Source organism: Pelophylax lessonae (assembly GCF_965119305.1).
Source record: "Pelophylax lessonae genome assembly, chromosome: 4".
In the NCBI taxonomy this organism is placed as follows: Eukaryota; Metazoa; Chordata; class Amphibia; order Anura; family Ranidae; genus Pelophylax; species Pelophylax lessonae.
This window is the reverse complement of record NC_138771.1, coordinates 552,653,231-552,671,191: the sequence shown is the minus strand read 5'-3', so window position 1 is coordinate 552,671,191 and position 17,961 is coordinate 552,653,231. Positions and strand designations below refer to the sequence as shown.

General features: G+C 44.7%; 1 protein-coding gene across 32 annotated transcripts in view; it reads left to right on the top strand.

Moving 5' to 3' along the window:
- Positions 1–17,961, top strand: part of CAMK2B (calcium/calmodulin dependent protein kinase II beta) — a 313,844-nt gene that overhangs the window by 30,185 nt on the left and 265,698 nt on the right. For all 32 annotated transcript variants that reach the window (XM_082257250.1, XM_082257233.1, XM_082257237.1 and 29 more), the window contains exon 2: positions 12,010–12,104. In XM_082257250.1, the coding sequence (XP_082113376.1) occupies positions 12,010–12,104 (95 nt within the window). The remainder of the gene's footprint in view (positions 1–12,009; positions 12,105–17,961) is intronic.

Sequence of the window (17,961 nt, the reverse complement as noted above, 5' to 3'; positions counted from 1 at the left end):
AGCCTTCAGTAATTAAGGTATAGTGTGCCCCCTTTCAATGCAGAGAGACCACAGCGTGCACCCTTTCAATGCAGCGAGACCAGCGTGCCCCCTTTCAATGCAGAGAGACCAGCGTGCCCCCTTTCAATGCAGAGTGACCAGCGTGCCCCCTTTCAATGCAGAGTGACCAGCGTGCCCCCTTTCAATGCAGAGTGACCAGCGTGCCCCTTTTCAATGCAGAGAGACCAGCGTGCCCCCTTTCAATGCAGTGACCAGCGTACATGCCCCCTTCAATGCAGTGACCAGCGTACATGCCCCCTTCAATGCAGTGACCAGCGTACATGCCCCCTTCAATGCAGTGACCAGCGTACATGCCCACTTCAGTGCAGTGACCAGCATACATTCCCCCAATGCAGTGACCAGCATACATGCCCCCAATGCAGTGACCAGCATACATGCCCCCAATGCAGAGATCAGCATGCGTGCCCCCTTCAATGCAGTGACCAGCATACATTCCCCCAATGCAGAGATCAGCGTGCGTGCCCCCTTCAGTGCAGTGACCAGCATACCATTCCCCCATTGCAGAGATCAGCGTGCGTGCCCCCAATGCAGTGACGAGCGTACATGCCCCCAAAGCAGTGACCAGCGTACATGCCCCCTTCAATGCAGTGACCAGCATACATGCCCCCAATGTAGTGACCAGTATACATGCCCCCAATGCAGTGACCAGTATACATGCCCCCAATGCTGTGACCAGTATACATACCCCCAATGCAGTGACCAGTATACATGTCCCCAATGCAGAGATCAGCGTGCGTGCCCCCAATGCAGTGAACAGTATTCATGACCCCAATGCAGAGATCAGCGTGCGCACCTCCAATGCAGTGACCAGCATACATGCCCCCAATGCAGAGATCAGCGTGCGTGCATCCAATGCAGTGACCAGTATACATGCCCCCAATGCAGTGACCAGTATACATGTCCCCAATGCAGAGATCAGCGTGCGTGCCCCCTTACTTACCTGGAGCAGCAGCAGCAGCGATCGGCTCCTCCTCAGTCCCCCGAATGGCTTCTTCTGCTCAGTCCCGGCGCGTCTCTTCCAGTACTTCCGGTCCCGCCTCCTCCTGGGCCAATGGCATGGGGTTTGCCTTGCGGCCAATCAGGAAGCGTGTATCGGACGCGCTTCCTGATTGGCCAGGAGGAGGATCGGTGTGACAATAGCGAATTTTCATTCGCTATTGTCACACAATGGGTGGGCTCGGGACGCACTGCTCTGCGCCCCGAGACCACCCTTTCCATTGCCTGGCTCTAATCAGGTGATGAAAAAAAAAATCCCCCATTGAACTCCATGCGTCCGGCGCCCCTGCTTGCAGATTGGGGGGCCGGACGCATGGATGGGGGCCCCTGCGCCCCTAACGAGCCGGCTGCCACTGGGTCAGAGACTGCAGACATGACAAAAGATATGGTCAGAGACTGCAGACATCATACAAGAGATGGTCAGAGACTGTAGTTATGATAGAAGATTGAAAAGCACTAGGGGGGCCGGAGAGCACAGGGGAAGCAGAGAGCACTGGAGATGCTGAAGGGCAGGAGGGGGCGACAGGAGAGCATTGGGGGGGGGGGGGGCTGGAAAGAATTAAGGGGGGGTTTGGAAAGCATTTCAGGGGGGTTGGAAAGCGCCGGGGTTGGAGAGCACTGGGGTGGGGGGCAGGGAAACCCAGGGGGACAGAGAGAACGGGGGGGCTGGAGAGGCCAGGAGAGCAATGGGGGAAACTGTAGATCACTGAGGTGGGGGGGGGCAGAGAGCATGGGGGGGGAGAGCTGAAAACCACTGTGGGGAGCTGAAGAGCACATGGGGGGGGCAGGAGAGAGGGGGGCTGAAGAGCACTTGGTGGGGGTGTTGGAAAGTGGGGGGGTGTTAGACAGCACTGGGGGGCCAGGCCAGCAAAAGAAGTTGGTTGTATAGGAGGGGGATGGGGCAGCTGCATATAGAGGATTTGATTTTTCCATATTCCTTCTGCAGGTGCTGAATGCCTGCAGAAGGGAGAGGAGAATCAAGCATCCAGCAGCTGCAGGAGGAATATGTAAAGATCAATTCCTCCATACGCAGCTGCCCCTTCCCCCTCCTATACAGTCACATAGGGAGCCTTGCTTTGGCACTCACCTGCTGCCATCGCCGTTGCCGCTGTTCTGACAGAACACCACCTCTGATCTACACATTCTACAGCCGGAAGAAGAGGGAGGCGGAGCCGATTCTACGCGCCGAGGAGGCATTTAAAATCCTCCGCCGATCTGTGCAATGAGAGCCTCTCCTGCTGGTCACGTGACGAGTGACATCACTGGTTGCTAGATGCGTCGCCGGGCGATAGTAGCAACCAGTGTGGCAGGCCAGGCAGGAGAGGGGAAGCATGAGACAGTGGACGGACACTCGGGGCTAATTACAGAAAATCATCCACACGAGACTTGGGGCTTTTTGCGGGCACACGCCACTGACCGGCGATGTACTAAACTGGGGGGGATTTCACCATACCTGGATGTGTCCCCCCCGTCCCCCCCGGTTCATACGCCCATGGAGTCAGATCAGGTAAGTGATCACCAATGCATAGTGGAGAGATGGGGTTAACTTTCACTGCCAAGACCACCAATGCAGGGGGTGGGGGTGGTGAGTTAACTTTTATTGGCAAGACCATCAATGCAGAAGGAGGCTGGGTTGGTAACTTTTACTGCGCATGTCACTTTCAATGTGTGTGTATTAACTTTTACTGCCCCTGACCACCAATACAGGGGAGAGAGGGGTTAAATTTCACTGCCAGTAACTATTATTGTGGGGGGAGGTTAATAGTACTCACATCCATTTATTATTGCGTCCACTGACACCAATGCTGGGGGTTATTATTGCATTAACCGAAAACAATGTTTTTTTGCATCCAAAGACACCAGTGCTGCGGGTTATTCTTACATCCACCGACACCAGCCATGGGGATTAATATTGCGTCCACTGACTTCAATACTGTGGGTTATTATTGTATCCAATAACACCAGTGCTGGGGGTTAATATTAAGTCCACTGACACCAATGCTGGGGTTATTTTAGCATCCAGTGACACCAATGCTGAGGTTAATATTGCATCCAGTGGCACCAATGCTGGGGTCACTATTGCGTCCACTGACACCAATGTTGGGGCTTATTAATGCACCGACACCAATGCTGAGCGTTATTATTGCATCCATTGACAACAATGTTTGGGCTATTATTGCACTCACTGACACCAATGATGATTGGTTACTCTTGCACTCCATCACTACTGGCACCATTGCAGGGGGGGGGGGGGTGACGGGGGGTTATTTTTTACTACCATTGATACCAATACTGGGGTTTTTTGTACTCCAACTTCTTCAATGTGCATTGTGAAATGTTTTAAAAAAATGCAGCAGGATAGAAATCTTTGGATGTTGAGGTGCAATATAGCCCATTTATTTGGGACTGCCAAACTTGATGCAATGCACCTTAATACATGAAAATGTATGTATGTATGGAAGTTCACTAGCACTGCTCCAAGCAGGAGGCCGGATATTATATGTAGCAGTGTGATGGTGAGAACACCCCTTTGGAGGGTAACTAATTTTTTGCTAAGCAATTTTATGGACACAAAATGTAGACTAGAGCCCAAAAATGGACTTTGCTGTGTGAAATAAGTCTGTAAAAATGTTCCACTTGGAGCTAGATCACACATTATATATTTATTTAATTGATATATCTTTTTGATATCTATACAGCAGCTGTTTAGGCATTTCTTCTGTTTTGTAAAATCACTGGGAGTGCAGAATTCTTACAGTATAGTTTAAAATATGAATAAGCATACCTTTTAGACTTTTGTAAATTATTTAAAATGTGCATTTCTCAACATACTCAGTATAAAAACCAAATTCATAGAGATCTCTGAAATAAAGTATGGACAGTGCGACAAGGGAAAAGGACTGGCTGAATTCAGTCCAAGGAAGGACAGATGGGAAATATGTCATCCTTGTCAGGAAAGATACTTTAACAAAGCCTGTATCATCGTGTCAGTGTGAGCTGCTATTGACAAAAGAATGTTTATTTAGGAAATTGTGCAGTTCTGTCCATCTGGTTCCTTATTATCAAATCCCTTTCTCAATAAAATGTAGGATGGTTGAAGTTGATTTGCAATTAGTGGAGGTGTCATAGGACACACTTTCCATCCCAATGCAGAAAGGCTATAAACCGACATGCTGATTTTCATCTGTCACTGTGGTTGGGGTTTACAATTATCCAATTTCGGAAAGCATTGTTAGTTCTGGATCAGAGCATACACGCAGCATCAGACACATTGTCAATTTGTCATACCTGACCAGGAATCAGTACTGCTTTCAGAAACTGGATACACCTTGAAGTCAGTTAGGAGCCCCAGGCTATTAGAAGCACGTAGAGTGAACTAAACCCACCAACTGTTTTTTTCCCCAAACAGTTAGGCCCCTTTCACACATCAGTTCAGACACGTTTTTTTGTCATTAGTTTTTTCAGTCAAGATCCATTTCACATCCGTTATAGGATATTTAATCCTATCACCTAGTACCCAGTGTTAGTGGCCATCATCCTGGTAAGTAGAGACAAGGAGGGTACCCCCAATTGTTTGGGACTATAAATGCCACGTGACACTGAAAAAAGTATACAACTGAGTAATAAAATAATCAAGCTTTATTTACACAAAAAAGAAAAAGATAAATATACAAGTTAATGTTCCAACCAGTTTACAACTGGATATACATAACAGATTAAAATTGCATGCAAAAACAGACCATCCTCAGCATAGAAGACTCCAAGGTACAGGACCTGTCCGGTTCTCTTCACCAACTGTACCTAGGAGTCTTCTATGCTGAGGATGGTCTGTTTTTGCAAGCAATTTTAATCTGTTATGTATACCCTGTTGTAAACTGGTTGGAACATTAACTTGTATATTTATCTTTTTCTTTTTTGTTTAAATAAAGCTTGATTATTTTATTACTCAGTTGTATACTTTTTTCAGTGTCTAGTGGCATTTATAGTCCCAAACAATTGGGGGTACCCTCCTTGTCTCCATTTCACATCCGTTTTTCATCCGTTGTCATCCGTTTTTCATCTTTTTTTTTATCTGTTGTCATCTGTTTTCACCCGTTATTCGTCCAATCTGTTTTTTTTTTAACGGAACAAAAATAGGGCTTTCATCCGTTCAAAAAAACAGATGTTGACGGAATCGGATGAAAACAGATGTAAATGGATGATCATCCATTTACATCCATCTTTCCATAGGAATGCATTGATGTCTGTTTTTCATCCATCACCGGATGAATGAAAAACGGACGAACAGTCCGTATGTGTGAAAGGGGCCTTAGATGATAACTGCCTTTGGTGATAACTGTCAAGGCTGCCAGTGTCTTAAAGTGGAGTTCCGTCCCCCCTCCAAAAAAGTCAGTAGCTACACATACTGTAGCTGCTGACTTTTAATATTAGGACACTTACCTGTCCTGGAATCCAGCGATGTTGGCACAGCAGCCGATGTTTCCATCAGCTGTCAGGTGCTGCCGCTGCCATTGCCGGTAAGGGAACCCGGCAGTGAAGCCTTGCGGGTTCAAGGCCGGGTCCCTACTGCACATGCGCTCTGTGCTCAGTAATTGGCCTGGAAGCAGAGGGAGGAGCAGGGGGCTGAACCTCTGACGTACCTCGCTGCGGCGAGGTCCAACGGAAGTGGGGACAGGGTACCTGTCTGTTAGCTCAAATCTCGTCAGGAGGCAATTTACAAGATGATATACGGCCCTTCAGTCCCAATCTCCCCTAGATAGTGAATTTTCTCTCGTCTGGCCAGGAGGTGTGACGACACATAGCACTCAAGCTTAGCGCAGACACAACTGTTTATTTCAAGTTTCTCTCACACATTTAAAGGATATTTGGGCGGCAAAAACTGCTTGAAACTGGTTACAGTTCATTAATCAATTTAACAATAGGACATATCTCACAGAAACAAGACATGAAAGGCTTTTGTTTTCCCTATGCATCTGTGTCAATATGAGGTGTCTTGTATCTGAATCTGTGTTTTGTGGGAGAGTCGATCCGTCTGTGTTCAGCTTGTCTGATGTGTTGACATGTAAGTAAGTGTCAATCAGTTCAGGTGTTGTCTGTCATCTATATGCAAAATATCCAACTGTCAAGTGTTCAAATGAATGAATGGAAAGGTGTTTAACATGTCAATGTCTTGTCGTCTAAATGCAAAATATAGCTGTCTGATGTCCAAGGTGTATGAATGAGGTGTGTCAAATGGCTCGTTAATGACATTAGCAAGGGCCCACATTCCATTAGAAAGTGGGCATGAGCTGATATATATTATGAAATATATATTTTTAGTAAGGCACGTTGATACACTCTTTCAACCCAACCTTTGATCCCAACTTTATTCATAAAGATGGGATCACCTGGAGTCTGTGAATAGCACTATGTGCCCTCCTGGGATATATGTCCAACTATGAATGAGCTGGACATTCTTGACATACCTGGGTTGTGTTAGTGTATGAGTGCATGTCATATTATTGGTAACTGACTTGCACAAAACAGGTGACATTATATTCTAAAGCAGTGTTTCTCAACTCCGGTCCTCAAGGCACACTAACAGGCCAGATTTTAAGTATTACCTTGGGGAGATGCAGACTAGAATACTGCAATCATTGAGCAGCAAATTATATCACCTGTGATGTATTTCAGTCTTCTTGCAAACCTGGCCTGTTAGTGTGCCCTGAGGACCGGAGTTGAGAAACACTGTTCTAAAGTGTATGTAGGCTGGTGACTTGGTTGTGTGCACATAGGGATATAGCTTCTTAGAATTCTATCAAATCAAAAACAGACATGTTCAATGGGGAGGGTCATAGCTTGCAAGAATCTATGCCCTGAAAAATCCAAACTCCATATTATGGCAATAAAGTCACTACAAATAGACCATGGCAGCACATACCACCTGTTGACTATAGCATGTGAATTTTCAACATCTCCTAAAGCCTTTGCCAGGAAAGGGCAAAAATAAACCCCCCACATTCAATGGGAGGAAAAAATTTCCTTTCGACCCTCGTATCATCAGAGTGGTCAGACTAAGTCCCTGGCGGCTACAACGTAAAACAATGTCCTTTGTGTCCAATAGGCTTGACTTCGACTGTAAAGTGGAGACATGAATGTCTCGGTCTCTCTCTTTTCCTGGGGTGAGCAAGGGCAAAATGAGGAGAGGTTGTCCGGGTGGTGAGCACATGTTGCAAGTAACCAGACAGTGGCTACTAGTGCTAAGCTTGCAAGGCGTACCACTGTTGCACGAATGCGAAGTCTTCCAGGAGCAGGGGTGTCCGATTGGCATTGTACCAATGCGTCTGTCTGGATCCAGCTGGAATTTGTCTGGTGCTCGTCACAATCTCCGGTAATTCGTCTGGTGCTCGTCACAATTTCCAGTCCGCAGTCGTGGGGTCCTGGGGTGGGGCTGGTGCTCGTCACAATCTCCAGTCCGCAGTCGTGGGGTCCTGGGGTGGGGCTGGTGCTCGTCACAATCTCCAGTCCGCAGTCGTGGGGTCCTGGGGTGGGGCTGGTGCTCGTCACAATCTCTAGTCCGCAGTTGTGGGGTCTCCGCAGTCGTGGGGTCCAGGGGTGGGGCTGGTGCTCCTCACAATCTCCAGTCCGCGGTCGTCGGGTCCAGGGGTGGGGCTGGTGCTCCTGTTGGATAACGAAACGAGAGCGAAATATCACCATAATCATTGTTTAATTTTTTCAATTAATTCTGCCACATATTCCTCTTGCAAAATCTCTAGATATGAGAATAAATGGACTCATGGGGTTGGGACGGGTCTCCCCATCAAAATTTCAAAGGGAGATCGCTTGGTACTTGGTCTGGAGTCATTCTGACTTCAGCAAGAATAGCAGGTAAGTACAGAGACAAGAATTCAAGTTTTACAAGAATAAGAGTATATTGCGGCACTGGGCTTCTGGCCTTACACTGTCAAAAACAGATACCCGCTCCTACTTCTCCCCCTGAAAGGTGGCAAATGTGGCACGGGGGGGGGGGGAGAGACAGATAAGCAGAAGTTTCACTTTTGAGTGGAACTCCGCTTTAATGCCAACTCTCGACTTTCAAGCCTTGAAATAGCTGCTGCCATAGCTAATCACATGTGCATACTACACTAAACACCAAGTGTCTGTAAAATACCTACATCTCCATTGGTATTCATTAAACACCTACAGCCCTTTCTCTAAAATGATATTTATTTTGTTTTACCATGTCTATGACCACCATGAAAATCTACAAAAATTTGAATTTCTGTGCTTGTGTATTTATCACAGCAAAGGTCATAAAATGTGCCTGACTCTTTTTCAAAAATGTACCACAATGCACAGTATACAATGTGCTGTGGGATGTGGCACTGTACAATTTGCTGGGGTGCCATTCACAATAAACTTCACCACATTGTATATAGAGCAGGTTGATTTCCATGTGTTATGGCACCATGTGCATATTTTCCACAAATTGTCACAACATATAGATGTGCATGGGCCCTAAATAAATGTGACCACTGGGCTCAGCCTTGGAGAGTCATCTTATTTGCTGATCAAACATGCTTGTAGAATTTTCTAATAGTTTTCATGAAAAAATGTTAACGTTTATGTCTATATCATGTGATTGGTATGAGTGCAATGTATCCTCAAGACAAATTTTCTTCTTTTGTTCTCATGGTGATCTTCACTTGCGTCAGTTTTATGTGATGGTCACTGGGCATTGTGCCAGTAAGCCAGACAATTCTGTCACTTTTTATAGAGTTTTTTTAATCTTCTCCTGTGTGATGGTCAATCAGTCTGGAAGAAAAGTCTGTTCTCTCCTGTCCATAGCTAATTTTACATATTATGTTGTTAGCAATCTATTAGAATGTAAGCTCTTATGAGCAAACCGCTCCTAACACACTTGTATTTTGTTGTATTGTAACTGTATTGTCTCCCTTTATGTTGTAAAGCGCTGTGCTATATAAATCCTGTATAATTATAGTAATAGTAAAAACAAGTCACAATGTGCAGATGGGAAAACATCTGTCCAGCCTGCCTGACTAATATTTATTCATCACAAATATCTGTTGTGGTCCTTGTAACATAAGATAGGTACAGTTTGTATCACAGCTGTCATAACCATTCCAATCCTGACAATCTGACACTGTGTTTTTCAGGTAAGCCTGTTATCTTGCAGATACTTTATGTTAGTTCTCTGGTTAATCTGTATCTTTACCTTCTAAATGGCCCTGAAGTCAATAACTCATGATTCCAAGAGCAGCCCTCACTTTTTTTTCTAATGATACAGCGGTCAATTCTAGCACACTTAAATTGTGTCTATGGTCAAAATTTTAAATAATATAAAATTGTAGCACTGCCCCCTTGAGGGCTGCTGGATTGTTCACCTTAGGATCCCCCTGGGTTACCATTAGCAACTGCAGCATGCACAATTTAACTCTTTACTCTCTGGCTCAGTCAATAAACAGTCTAGGGGATGTAGTTGTTTTTGTGGTTTTATTTAAATTAGGAATGGGAGAAGGGAAGAGTGGAATACTCCAACTTGAACTATTCACAATAGGTGAGGACTCCTGTCTGAAGATGCAGCCAGGCTGCTGATTCACCTTGCCACTTAGATGAATTTAGGATTACTTTTTAGAATGAATTATCTTCTCGATACACATCTAGTACCCCCCTTTCACTCCACCTGCTGACACCCCTCCTCTGACTATTCTACACCGAGGTGGCCCCCCTTAGGTCAGGCCCCTAGGCACGATCCCCTGTACTCACTATACTGTTTTTCAAGGGTCTCCAGTGTCTCTACCCCCTCAGTCAGCTCTCATGGACCTCTGGGTTCAGCTCCTTTCTTCCTGGTCCCCAGGCCGACTGCCTGTGACGGCGTGCCACTGCTACAGAGGAGGAGGCAGCCACCACCCTCCCTTCGAGACTCTGCTTATCAGCCAAAGACCCCACTGCACATGTGCTCCTGGATTTTATACCACACCCCAGAATGCAATACAATCTGACTATTCTACACCAAGGTGGCCCCCCTCAGGTCAGGCCCCTAGACACGATCCCCTGTACTCACTATACTGTTTTTCAAGGGTCTCCAGTGTCTCTACCCCCTCAGTCAGCTCTCATGGACCTCTGGGTTCAGCCCCTTTCTTCCTGGTCCCCAGGCCAACTGCCTGTGTCGGTGTGCCACTGCTACAGAGGAGGAGGCAGCCACCACCCTCCCTTCGAGACTCTGCTTATCAGCCAAAGACCCCACTGCACATGTGCTCCTGGCTTTTATACCACACCCCAGAATGCAATACAATCTGTCAGTGCCAATCACTGGACTGTATCAAAGCCTGTGTACCCATTGGTCAGATTTCCTCCACTGTCCAATATGCTTCCCTATTGGACCAGTGTGAAACACGCCCTAGACCAGATGAATCACACACTGAGCACCATGAGCAGACCTAACTCACAGATCCTGCTCTCTGGTAGGCAGAAAGCAATACAGATTTGCCTGCTGCTCCTCTGATAGGCAGCTACAAAATTATAAATCTCATTTTCACATTGAATTTCAACAATGTCTAGCCTACTCCCATTAGTCTGAACAATCTTGAAGTTTGTAAACATACTTTGTGATGATCCCCACACTTTTACCTTTTTGAATTCTGTGACACGTAGTCACTATGTCCTGTGAGTAGGAACTGCTGTGTCACACATTTCACGGAGTCTGCCTTTTAAACTACAGAGGTGCTGAAAGGAGGAGTTTTTAGGAAGTGGAGTCAGTACAGGAATCACTGCTTGTAGGTAGCAAAGCACCATGGGATATGTAGTCCATAGAAGTAAACAGCAGGAAAAAAGCAGAGGAAAAGCTGCAAAGCATGCATTGAATCCAGGAAGTTGTGGAAAGAGATCAGCAGGACACAGGCAGAACTCACAACATGAAATTAGATTTTTTAAGCAAATTGGACTGTCAAATATAACTATTCAGCACTGTTACTTTAATTGGCAACTGCTTGGTCATGCAACATTGTACCCAAAATACATTTATATCATTTTATTACACAAATAGAGCTTTCTTTTAAAAAAACAAAACAATATTTTTTACTTTCTGTTATAAAACATATCCAAAAAAATCAAATTTCTTCATAAATTTAGGCCAAATAGTATTCTGCTACATGTCGCAAATACTGGCAGTAATCGGGGGTAACAGTGCGTTTTTCGTGACACTAGTATAGTTCTGACCGTGACCAGGATATGGACCCAGACAGACACTATACTAGTAATGGTGGTAAGTAATCAGCAACTTATAGTGACTGTGATAGTGTGGCAGGCAATTAGGGAATGGCGCTGACTGACAGTGGCTGGGAGGGAAGCTAACTGACACTATCTGGCATCACTAGTGACACTAATACTGTGATCGGTAAAAATACTGTTCACTAGGGATAGACCGATATGGTTTTTCCATGGCCGACACCAATATTTTGGTCACAAAGTATCGGTATCGGCCGATATGGGCCGATATTCACACATTCAATCACACATCCAATGCAGAGTGACCAGTGCCCCCAACAATGCAGAGTGACCAGTGCCCCCAACAATGCAGAGTGACCAGTGCCCCCAACAATGCAGAGTGACCAGTGCCCTCCTCCAATGCAGAGTGACCAGTGACCCCATCCAATGCAGAGTGACCAGTGCATGGGGATTAGAGCGCCGCCTGATTACACAGAGCAGGTTTCTTCTGCTTACATGGTGCGGGCACTGTCATACGATGTCCCGCCCCCTCGACCGGCTCCTATGATAGACGTCACCAGTGTGCTGTCTATTATAGGTAGGAGCTGGTCCAGGAGGCGGGACTCCACTTATATCCTAGCAGCAGACATTCCTAATCTCATTAGCCTGTGATCATTTATAAAAGAAAGAATAAAATGTGCTAAAGCAAACGATGCAGTTAAAATGTTTTCTTTTCTTCACTTTCAGGGGAGCATTCTCAGTGGTCAGAAGATGTGTGAAGCTCTGCACAGGGCATGAATATGCGGCAAAGATCATTAACACCAAGAAGTTGTCAGCACGAGGTGAGCAACTCATAAAAGAAACAAAGTGAGCTAGTGAAATTGCAGTTGGGTAATTTGCTGGATAATCTTAAAAAGCTCAGATAAGTACTCTATGCATTTAAAGTAAACTTCTAATCTGTATTCTAGTCTGAACAATATTCCGACCTAACAGCAGATACCACAGGATGCTTACCTTTATCAGCCAGAAAAGACTCTTAGTTATTTGTTTTCCCTATATTTATGAATAAGCCCTGGGCTGTACTTAAGGACCTGCAGTGTACAGGCTGATTTACACCAGTGCATTGCGTTAACACATGTTCGCTGAATGCGCATTAACCTGTATTTTAAAATGGTTGCATTAAGAAACCCATTCTTGAATGGATCACAGTGCAGTGCACCATACTGTTGGTAATGCAATGTACCACAGCACACAGATCGTTCACACCTGTGCTCTGGGCAAAGGTAAAATGTGCATTTCACAGTTCTTTAATGCACTGCACCAATGTTAGTGGGCTCTTAGAATCTCCCTACTTTTGCTTTGTCTAGTCTATGAATCTATGCTTCCTCCGACCCTCTTGGTTGCTTCCTGATTGTAAACCCAACAGTCATCAGATAGTTCACACCTGTGTTCTGGGGTGTGTGAAAATGCATGTGTGCTGCAGTGCATTGTGTTACGCATTGGGGTGCTATTCAGAATGAATGGCAATGCATCACACTGCACCGAAGTACACATGTTGTTGTACATTTGCAGTTACGCAAAGGTAAAATGTGCTATTTACAGGTCTTTAATGCACTGCACCAATGTTAGTGGGCCCTTAGGATCTCCCTACTTTTTCTTTGTCTAGTCTATGATTCTGTGCTTTCTCCAGCCCTTTTGTTGCTTCCTGATTGTTAACTCAACAGTCATCAGATCACGAGTCATCAGGGAGCCGTCTACCAAGATGGCTGAATCCACATAGAGACTCGATGTGGAAAAAGGCACAAAATCAGTAAACGGGAAAAGACCAGCTGAAGGGGGGGCTACAAACAATACAGGTGAACCAGTCTTTTGTCTTCTGCATTTCTTTATGGGCACAGCTTCAACAATTCAGCTAATTTTTTAGGCCTCATGCACACAGGGCATTTGAAAAAACGAGCTGCAAAGCCAGTACTTACGCCAGGAAAAAGCAGCTGTAAAAATTAGCTTTTAGAAGCATTTTGTATTGGCGTTAATGCATGTTTTACCCACGTTTTGCAGCATTAGCGTTTAGCAGCCTTTCTCTGCCCTCTTTTTTATTTTCCAACCTCAAATCCAACTACTACAGCTTAAAAACGTCTGACGTGGCCTAACGCTGTATGCAGCCTTTAGCAGCGTCAGACGTTTTTACAGCTTAATGCTGCTGCTCCAGAACGCACTGACCCTGGGTTTTTATTTATAGCTTAAAAACGCCTTTGCCACTTTCAGCTTATAAAAGCCTGTGTGTTCATGAGGCCATAGAATAACATGGAGGGGCCTTTTTAAGCTGCAAAAAGAAAATGACTGAAGCTCCTAAAAGCAGCTGTAAAAATGCCCTGTGTACATGAGGCCTAAATATAATAGAAGGCATCTTGTGTGTGCTCTTGGGAAAGATATTTGCCCCTTTCACACGGGCGATCTGATCAGGTCCGCCTGTCAGTTTTTCAGGCGGACTTGATCAGTCCCTCCAGCCTCTTCTATGTAGAGGCGGATCCAATCTTGTCCGCCAAAAACAGAAGGATGGGCGACCTATTCCCCATCCGTCTGGCAGATTGGATGGAAATGGACAGGCCGTCTGTTTCCATCCGATTGCCCCATAAACAAGAGTGGGGTGTGTCTGACCTGTCATCCACCTACTCAGAGGGGATCAGCAGAGAGAGAGATCCCCCACTGAGCAAGCGGATCCCGCTTCACAGAGGCACCTGTGTGAACGGAGTCTTTTACTTTTAAAATGTTGCTGCACAAGGCTTTTAGCAAACCTTTTTGGAGGGTAATACTGTTGCCTGTTTCCTTACGTTTTTTTCTTAGACTTACAGGTGCATCTCAAAAAATTTGAATATAATCAAAATGTTCATTTATTTCAGTAATTGAATTTAAAAATTGAAACTCATATATTATATAGAATTATTACACACAGGGTGATATATTTCAAGCATTTCTTTCTTTTAATTTTGATTAAAATGGCTTACAGCTAGTGAAAACCCAAAATTCAGTATCTCAGAAAATTTGAATATTGTGAAAAAGTTCAATACTGTAGACTCATGGTGTCACACTGTAATCAGCTAATTAATTAAAAACACCTAGAAAGGTTTCCTAAACCTTTTGAGTGAAATGGTCTCTCTGTCTGGTTCAGTAGGTTACACAATCATAGGGAAGGCTGCTGATTTGACAGTTGTCCAGAAGACAGTCATTGAAACCCTCCACAAGGAGGGTAAAGCCTCGTACACATGCACCGATTGTTGGCTGTGAATTTTTCGGCCAACGTCCGATCGGCCGATTGTCGGCTTGTTAGTATGATGCTTCCGACAACCGACTGCGACTTTTCGGCCGAACAAAATCTGGTGTGCATGCTATAAAATTTTTGTTGGCCGTCACCAGAACGGCCGATTGTTCTTCAGTCAGTACAGATTTCGGCAGACAAAAATGTGATGAGCAAGACTGGGCATGCTCAGAGAAGAAAAAACACACGAAAAGTCAACCAGAACATGAAATCACTTCTGAAGTTGGTTGTTGTTGGCCGACAAAATTCGTGTGCAGTCTAGAGCACTTTTTAACCAACACAACAACACTGGACAAAAGACGGCCGATCGGTCGGCCAACAATCGGTGCGTGTGTACGAGGCTTAAGTCACAAAAAGTCATTGTTAAAGAAGCTGGCTGTTCAGAGTGCTGTATCCAAGCATTTTAATGGAAAGTTGAGTGGAAGGAAAAAGTGTGGTAGAAAAAGGTACACAAGCAGCAGGGATAGCTACAGCCTTGAGAGGATTGTTAAGCAAAGGCCATTTAATAATTTGGGGGAGATTCACAAGGAGTGGACTATGGCTGGTGTAAGTGCTTCAAGAGCCACCACACACAGATGTATCCGGGACATGGGCTACAACTCTCTCATTCCTTTTGTCAAGCCTCTCTTTAACCAGAGACAAAGTCTTACCTGGGCTAAGGAGAAAAGGGACTGAACTGTTGCTTAATTGTCCAAAGTCCTTGTTTTGGATGAAAATAAATTTTGCATTTAATTTGCTAATTAGGGTCCCAGAGTCTGGAAGAAGAGTGGAGAGGCACAGAATCCAAGTTGCATAAGGTCCAGTGTGAAGTTTCCATAGTCAGTGATGATTTGGGAAGCCATGTCATCTGCTGGTGTTGGTCCACTGTGTTTCATCAAGTTCAAAGTCAGCGCAGCACTCTACCAGGAAATTCTAGAGCACTTCATGCTTCCCTCTGCTGACCAGCTTTATGGAGATGCTGATTTCATTTTCCAGCAGGACTTGGCACCTGCCCACACTGCCAAAAGTACCAATACCTAGTTTAATGATCATGGTATCACTGTGCTTGATTTGCCAGCAAACTCCCCTGACCTAAACCCCATAGAGAATCTGTAGGGTATCATCAAGAGGAAGATAAGGGACACCAGACCCAACAATGCAGGTGAGCTGAAGGCCACTATCAAAGCAACCTGGGCTTTCAGAACACCTCAACACTGCCACAGGCTGATCACCTCCGTGCATGCCGCATTGATGCAATAATCCATGAAAAAGGAGCCCCGACTAAGTATTGAGTGCATAATATACTGTACATAAGCATACTTTTTAGTAAGCCAACATTTCTGTATTAAAAATCCTTTTTTTTTTTTATTGGTCTTATGTGATATTCTTATTTTTTGATACACTGAATTTTGGGTTTTCACTAGCTGTAAGTCATAATCTTTAATGAAAGAAATGCTTAAAAAATATCACTCTGTATGTAAGGAATCTATATCATGTATGAGTTTCACTTTTTGAATCGAAATACTGAAATAAATAACTTTTTGATAATATTCAAATATATGCACATGTGTGTATAAATATATATACTGTGTGTGTGTGTATAAATATATATATATATATATATTCACAGGTGAGGGGAACGGCACTATGGTGCTCTTCCAGTGCAAGCAAACAGGCCATCCCAAAGGCCATATATATAAAAAAAAAAAGATCCAGAGATTGCTGCACTTAAAAATGTATTGAAATAAGTTCACATACAAACAAGTTGCATATCATTCCATAAACAACAGTTCCTACCTGAAAAAGGGTGCAAGCTTTATGTATGTATATATACATACATACACAATATTTTCAAAAGTATTGGGACACCTGCCTTTACACACACATAACCTTTTAATGGCATCCAGTCTTAGTTCGTAGGATTCAATATTGAGTTGGCTCGGCCTTTGCAGCTATAACAGCTTCAACTTTTCTGGGAAGGCTGCCCACAAGGTTTACGAATGTGTCTATGGGAAAGTTTGACCATTCTTCCAGAAGCGCATTTGTGAGGTCAGGCACTGATGTTGGATGAGAAGACCTGGTTTGCAGTCTTCTCTAATTCATACCAAAGGTATTCTATCGGGTTGAGGTGCAGGCCAGTCAAGTTCCTCTACCCCAAACATGCTCATCCATGTCTTTATGGACCTTGCTTTGTGCACTGGTCCAAATTATTTGGGGGAGGGGGGATTATGGTGTGGGGTTGTTTTTTAGGGGTTGGGCTTGGTCCCTTAGTTCCAGTAAAGGAAACTCTTAAGGCGTCAGCATACCAAGATAATTTGGACAATTTCTTGCTCCCAGCTTTGTAAGAACAGTTTGGGGATGGCACCTTCCTGTTCCAACATGACTGCACACCAGTGCACAAAGCAAGGTCTATAAAGACGTGGATGAGTGAACTCTAGGAGAATGGCATAATATGGGGCAATGTACCCTGAGAGGTACCTCTTAGCATAAGCAATAGGTGAAAGTCTCTGTGTAGCAGCTATAAAGAGACAGTCCTTAGTCATAACTTTTCAGCCAGCTTGTGTTAGGCCCCAGCTGCACTGTTGGCGCACGTGAGAATAATCCCAGTCAAGCCTGCAGGCAGCAATAAGGCTGCTAAATGACTACATGGTCAGTTCCTAAATGCTTATGGGCCATACACACTATAAGATTTTCTGAAGACTTTTTCCTTTAGATTTACCAAAACCATATAATATGAGGTCAAACCTAAACACTTTCAATTTGTATGCAATCTGACAGGCCCTTGCAATACATAGAAAAGGTAAATCTGAATGAAAAAGTCTTCAGAAAATCTTATAGTGTGTATGGCCCTTTAGTCTCTCTAGCAGCAGACAGTAAATTACCCACAGCAGCAGCTCACCAGTCCTATTGATATTGCAGATCACCATCCGGTCACACACAGCGATCAGTCCACTCTCTGCTCAGCATAAAGATGACTCTGGCTGTCAGCACACCTGGACTCAATACTCCAAATTCTGCTCAGGCCCCAGTTATGCAGTAGTGGTGATGCACACGCTGGCTAGTGATGTTCACTCTCCAAGCTCCCTGATGGAAAGAGGAAGCTGCATCCTGTACAGCCTGAAAAAATGCAGCTCTTTCCCCTCCTCCTGGTAATCTTGCTCTGGAAAACGCAGTTTGAAAATTCTTACTTACAGTCCAGTCTCTCTCTGGACTACAGTTCACACAGTGCAGTGCTACCTTGACGCAGTCTATTGAACTCTTCCTGCTTAGCAGCCCCTTCCTCTTGCTGATATAACTGTTAACTAGTTTAGTACCGTACGGCAGCAGGTACAGAGAGCAGCTGCAGCCAGTGTTTCTCTCACTCTTAATTCTTAGCCAAGCACCTGGCTACAATTTTATATATG